The 6,000-nt window shown below is 44.6% G+C and overlaps 1 protein-coding gene across 1 annotated transcript in view; it reads left to right on the forward strand.

Annotated features, from left to right (window-relative positions):
- LOC128718871 (beta-1-syntrophin) overlaps window positions 1–5,782 on the forward strand; it is a 64,101-nt gene extending 58,319 nt beyond the window's left edge. The window contains exons 7-10 of the mRNA XM_053812486.1: window positions 2,841–2,958; window positions 3,164–3,337; window positions 5,405–5,584; window positions 5,699–5,782. Of these exons, the coding sequence (XP_053668461.1) occupies window positions 2,841–2,958; window positions 3,164–3,337; window positions 5,405–5,584; window positions 5,699–5,782 (556 nt within the window). The remainder of the gene's footprint in view (window positions 1–2,840; window positions 2,959–3,163; window positions 3,338–5,404; window positions 5,585–5,698) is intronic.
- Window positions 5,783–6,000: the final 218 nt, after the last annotated feature.

Genomic DNA, 6,000 nt, shown 5'->3' on the forward strand with positions numbered 1-6,000 from the left:
CGGGCAGCAAGCAAGCCATTGCAAGACGAATAGCAGCATTTTGTGTGCCAAGCAAAGCCGTCTGTAAGGGCTTAATTATCGTCGAAGAAAAACGAACACCAAAAAAACGAACCAGCCATTCAAGGACCATCCATCTAAGGAGCGGTGGGGCTGTCTGTGCTATGTCCTAAGATAAGAAACGTAGAGGAGCAACATTTTTCAAGCATCTTCTACGAGAAACGACCAAAAAAATTAGGCAGCTCCAGCAACAGCAGTGCCGTTTGCCGAATGCTTCCTTAATTACTGTCAACACAAGTATTTTGTTTTGTTTAAGTTTCGCATGGCTTGCTTTATTTTGTGCCAACGGGGTGTTTTTTTATGTTGCTGTTGTTGCTAGCTCTCCATTCCGGTGGGCTTCCTTCTGTCTTACTGTTGAGCACTTTAATTGCATGCCGCTACATCGTGTGGACATTTGTACATTTGGAGGTAGCTGTTTTACCATCGCATCCTACCTTCGATGGTGTTTGCCGTTTCGTAATGTTTCGTTCTATAGTAGCGCTGCTACTTACACACTGCCCGGGAAAAGTGTAATGAGAATGCAATTCGACATAAAGCACTTTACTTGTACAAAAATATACAAACTCTCCCCCACCGCTCCACCGTTAGGGGGTTGGGAAGTAAAGTTGGGACATTTGCTCGGCAAATGTTGACCGTTTCATGCACTCTTGTACATGCACAACGGTGATGATGGCCATTGCGCTGACTTTCATGTTTCACCCTCCGCGTATCTGTTTACCTTTCAAGTGGGCAAAAAAGCATCATGTTTTTTTTTCTGGTTTTCCGTTTCATTTGGTACATTTTTATCTCGCTTTTTATCGAGTTTGGAACGGCAGAAAACCAGATGCAGCAAACACTATGGCGGAAGGAGCGTGCAAGAAAAATTCCATGCCTTTTTCGAAGGCGAACTCAACATCAAACCCGATTGTTGCAGTATTTAACGTTCTATTCGTGCTGTTCCTCCCACCGCACGGTGGTACAGTGAGCGGACATAAAGTTTGTCATATTAGATAAAAGTTGAAGAGTTGCAAAAAGAGACAAATTCCATGTTTCATCTCAATTAAAAGCTGAATTAATGCTAAAGTTGTGAATATATGTAAACAATGAAGAATGTTTTAGATTCGTAAAAAAATCATTCCAAATTTCTATTGTATGGGACGCAAAACATTTATAGAAATGCATGTGAATGCGTGTGTCGTATCAATAGAAAAACTTTGCGATGAACTAATTAAAAGTCAAATAAATGCCAAATATTTTGAGCAAAACTACCAGCAAACATCACTTTAAAAAAATCAAATTAATCGATTTTTGCTTTGTTCAACTAGCTCTAAACATCGAAAACGTTGTATAGCGAAATTTTCATGAAATATTAGTTGGTATACTAAATAAACTACTCTTTTACTATTGCTTTTCTTGATTATTAACATCTGTTCAACTGATGAAATAAACAATACAGATGTTTCTCGAGGTACACGGTGTTTAACATACGTGACTTAAAAAAAAGTACTGTCTTAGTTTAGTAGTTAGCATAAATCCTGAATATGTTGAAAAAATGGCTTCTAATTCTATCTGTCATAATATTTTAACAATCTGTTGATATATTCTTCGACGTTTCGTAAGTTCAATACTGATTACAAATGAAGTCAACTCTGTAACTTTGCAGTAGAACCGGTATTTGACATACGCGGCCTTCGAAATTCTGGATTCTACATACACAGAAAATAGAGACAAGCGAATCTTCGCAGTAAAGAGTAACTCAGAGACTACCTGGATTCATTTTGAACGAGACATGGCAATTTGAACTTAAAATGCTATTCTTTTTCGTTATCGGCACAACAACCTCATGAAGTCTAGGCTTGCCATTTCTAGCTTACTAGACTTATTCTACCACGTAGATGGATAGTCAGTCATGTGGACGGGGGATTGGTCCGGATGGGATTTTCCCACGGTCCGTTCGTGTGAAGACCGGCGCCGCTACCATCATCCTACCGGCCGCCCCAACAACTAGTACAACTAGACTAAATATCAAATAAAACATCACATAAAATGTCCGCCATTTTTGTTCCGCGTTATCCCACAGTGCATCGCCTCGTGCATCACCTTTCGTTGCTATTTTCTCGGTTTTTTAATGCTACATTTTTTTGGAAGTTTTCCCAGTGTACGGAACGGCTTTATCGGTTTGGGGATGGAATCTAATCTTGAAATAATTTCCCACCCCACTCGCATTTTCTCGAGGGCAAATTGAAATATTGCGAGTACTAAGCTCATTACGAGACTAGGACGAAAGCTAGTGAGGCAGAATTTGCTTCCTCATTTGGTTTTTTTTTGCATCTTTCGCTGGTAAACTGGTCCCTCCAGTCCTGTCGCTTCTCCCTTATCAAAATGCTGTCCTTTTGTTTGGTTAGACATTGTGTCCAGTTCGAAGGTACGAGGGCGCTTTTTGTTCCTATTGTTCTTCTGGACTTTGTCTCGCAAATATCGCGCTGGCGTATCCGTCCCATCCCACTGGTTACTTTTCCCTATTGCAGGTTTATGTTTTCGTTTGTTTTTAATTCCTCGTTGAACACTCTTGCGAGCGCATACAAACCTGCAGGATGGTTTTGTGTTGTTGCTACAATTTCTATGTCTTGTTTTGTTTGTTCCTGTTTTATTGTCTGTGTTTGTGTTCCGTTTTATTATTCGCCATTTTACACACACGCGCGCCCGCGCGTTTTAAACCTTTGCTCCAATTGCTGATGGTTCGTTTGTTTTGCACATTGTTCGTTTCACGGTATCAACTGTTCTTTCCCTCTTTCTCTCGGTAGCTTGTACGAAAGCGCACCATGGTCGGTGGAAGCGTGGAGCAGACCGTTCGAAAGCTGTCCCCTGGTGGCCACTCGGTTAGCCGGTGCTGGCAACACATCAACCGTCGGTTCCAACTCGGTAAGTATATCCAAATACACACACATGGCGCACCTTCTGCCATAGGGAAAAGCTTCCCTGCTTTTACTCTAACTCGTGTTTGCTAGCATTTTTGTTTTAATTCCATTTGTCCCTGCTGTATTGTTTGTTCCCGTTTTTTCCCCTTTCTGTTTGCTCATTTATATCGTTTCATTTGTGTTTTCCGCCTTCTTCCATTCTCCTTCAGAGCACACATTCGAGCGTATTCTGCATCCGGTGCGGTACGACACGGGGCGTCGTTAGCCATTGGTTACGGTCGGAGACGAACCGGGATATGGCGGCGTGGGCCCGCGTATTGGTGCAGGGCTGCCATAATGCCATCATCTGTCAGCGAGAGTTTTCCTTCCGTTGCCTATTTCAGGTGAGTAAAGCACACGGGACACGGGAACGCTTAATAAATGCTCAATTCCGTAAATATAGCATACATTTAGGCGCTACCAAATGTGACGTTGATACTAGCAAGACTTTATCTGGTGCTTGTTTTCATTTCCTTCTTTTTAATTAGACTGTCCTATAGAAAAATTATAATCAGAAAATCTCAAAATACCAATATCTTTAAAAGAGCATACTTTTAGGCGGCTCTAAGTGTGACGAAATTTGATTTTCCAGATCGATTTAAAGAAGAGACTATAATTAGTTTTTTTTTCATTACCTTCATGGGAATTTGACTCTCTTTTGATGTCCTTTAAATATATTTATCTAATGGCCTAATGGTGGCGATAAACCCCGAAATACTAAAGACTTAAACATTACATACTTTTAGGCGCAGATCGGGCATGTTGTGGCTTCCTTCATGACCAACTCGACTAGTTGACTTTCGCTTTGATATGTCCTGGCAGTTACGGTATAATTCAAGTGTACTTTATACCTAACTTAACTTAAAGCATTGCAAAAATTTGATCCCATTGGTATCATTTCCATATCGCTCTATCCACACGTTCCCTTTTCACCACGCCGCCTGGTACCCAATCGGTAAACAAATATTCAAAGCGATGCTCTCATGCTTCCACGAAACCGTACCTCCTGCCGATTGCCAATCGCTTCCCTCCGGGGCAGCTAATCGTTACATAAAGCGTGATCGATTTTGCTTTAATTCCTCGCACTCGATCCGCCTCGCTCGGTAAGCAAACTTGTGGCACGCTTCCAAGCTTTATCGGCCGACGGTTTAATTAAAATGCTCACCCGCACGCAAACGCGGCCTTGTGTAGGTACAGCACAACAGTAACTACACCTTAATCCCCAAATGCCCCCCAGCACAGCATCGGATCGTGCGCGGTGGCCATTGGCGGAGGCTTTGTGAGTTTTAGTGTGAAGGAAAGGCACAAACCTGCACCAAGCGTAAAATCAAGCTGCGGTAAGCGTGGCTACGCTGAATTTGTTGGCACAACTGACCGTGTTGCTTGCTCGCGCTGCTTTATTGACACGAGCCACATTTAGATCGCCAATGTTTTCGGGTACCACGGCTAACCACACGTCCCGCACTTGGAGTACCGAGCGCAGCCACCGTTCGGATAGTGCGATGCTATCGACGTGGTTTTTTTTTTCACTGGCTCTTTCACACCATACTCTACTCCTGCCTGCTAGCTAATCGGCCATTTCCGTTCTGCTCGGTTTGCCGTTCCTTTTTCCGCTCTCTGCCATCCTTGCGTGATTTTTCCCAGAAAACCCGGAGTGGAGTGTTGCAATTTCCGCCAAGCGGGATTAAACTCCCGGAATCGAATTTCGCTTCGGCACGGTTGGGCTTCGGTTATTAATTGGCAAACAGGGGCAACTGCGAATGCGTTGCGGATGTGCGGGATGCTTCGATTGGCTTCCGTTTTTTTTCATCCTTGCCCACAGCGCACGGTATCACAATTTGTTCGCTCCTGTCCGTTAAGTAGCTTCCACGCTTCCCGACGCTCGGTTCTGCTAGTAGCTGCGGCACCACTGGTACAGCGAAATTAAAGGAGAATGCGTTTTAATCTCGTACTCTCTACCACACCGTACTAGCACACTTTACCGACGCAAAAGGTCCGTGGGCGATAACTATTTTTGGGCCCCTCTTTTCCGATGATGCAAATTCCACGCGGAATACGCGGTGCGCAGGATGCAGTCAATTTAGTGGAACGGTTCATCCGACCGGGTTCCGGGTCGGCGACTAAAGCGATTACACCGGGGTGACAAAATACGACAGCTAATCGAACCAATAATTGGAATTCGCTTCTGCACGCTACTTGCAATTCAGGCACGGAAGGATTACTGGGCCTTTGTCTGATCGCCGATCGGTGAGAGACGGTCCGTGGTAGGTGCCGTTCAAATGGCTTGAATGATCGCCACAATAAAATCAATAATCAACTGTTAGTTGGATCTTGTCATCTAGAAGAAAAAAAGATACATGCAAATAAGAGCAATTACTGATGTAAGCCTTCACTCCATCTCTACTCCACAGGGACGTCCTTGTCAATTAATCGTACACCTGGACCGTGGATTTACGCTGCTAGACAGTGGGCTCGGTCCCGCTTCGAAAGCCCTCTGGACGTTCCCGTTCGACAAGCTGAAAGGTTCGGCCGACGATGGTAATAAGCTGCTGTACCTCGACTTCACCGGCACGGAGGATGGTGCGGAACTCGTAAGTCATCGTCTGTCCGGGTCTGTCCCGGATTACTCCCATGTTTCGTATGTGTGAGCTCGCTCTGCTAACATCTTTGTATCTTTGCTTTCGAACGCTTTCCCCAAAAACCAGGAACTGGACATGGAGTGCTGTCCCAAGCCGGTTGTATTCGTGCTCCACAACTGTCTGTCGGCGAAGGTACACTCACTGGCATAAGCTGGACCCGGTGTGCGGTGCCATTGTTACACCGGTGTTTAGCTGTTTACCATTTTTACTGAGCTTCCTTCCGTGCGCGGTACTACCAGTGCTCCCCGGTGCTCGACGCGAGTGCTTCGCCGGTTGATGACACACGCGACAGACGCTCGTCCGGGGTTTGATGTAATCTGTAAATATGGTCACCCACAATTGTCCGAGTCCGACATGCTCGAAGCTCG

This window comes from Anopheles marshallii, chromosome 2 (assembly GCF_943734725.1).
Source record: "Anopheles marshallii chromosome 2, idAnoMarsDA_429_01, whole genome shotgun sequence".
Classification (NCBI taxonomy): Eukaryota; Metazoa; Arthropoda; class Insecta; order Diptera; family Culicidae; genus Anopheles; species Anopheles marshallii.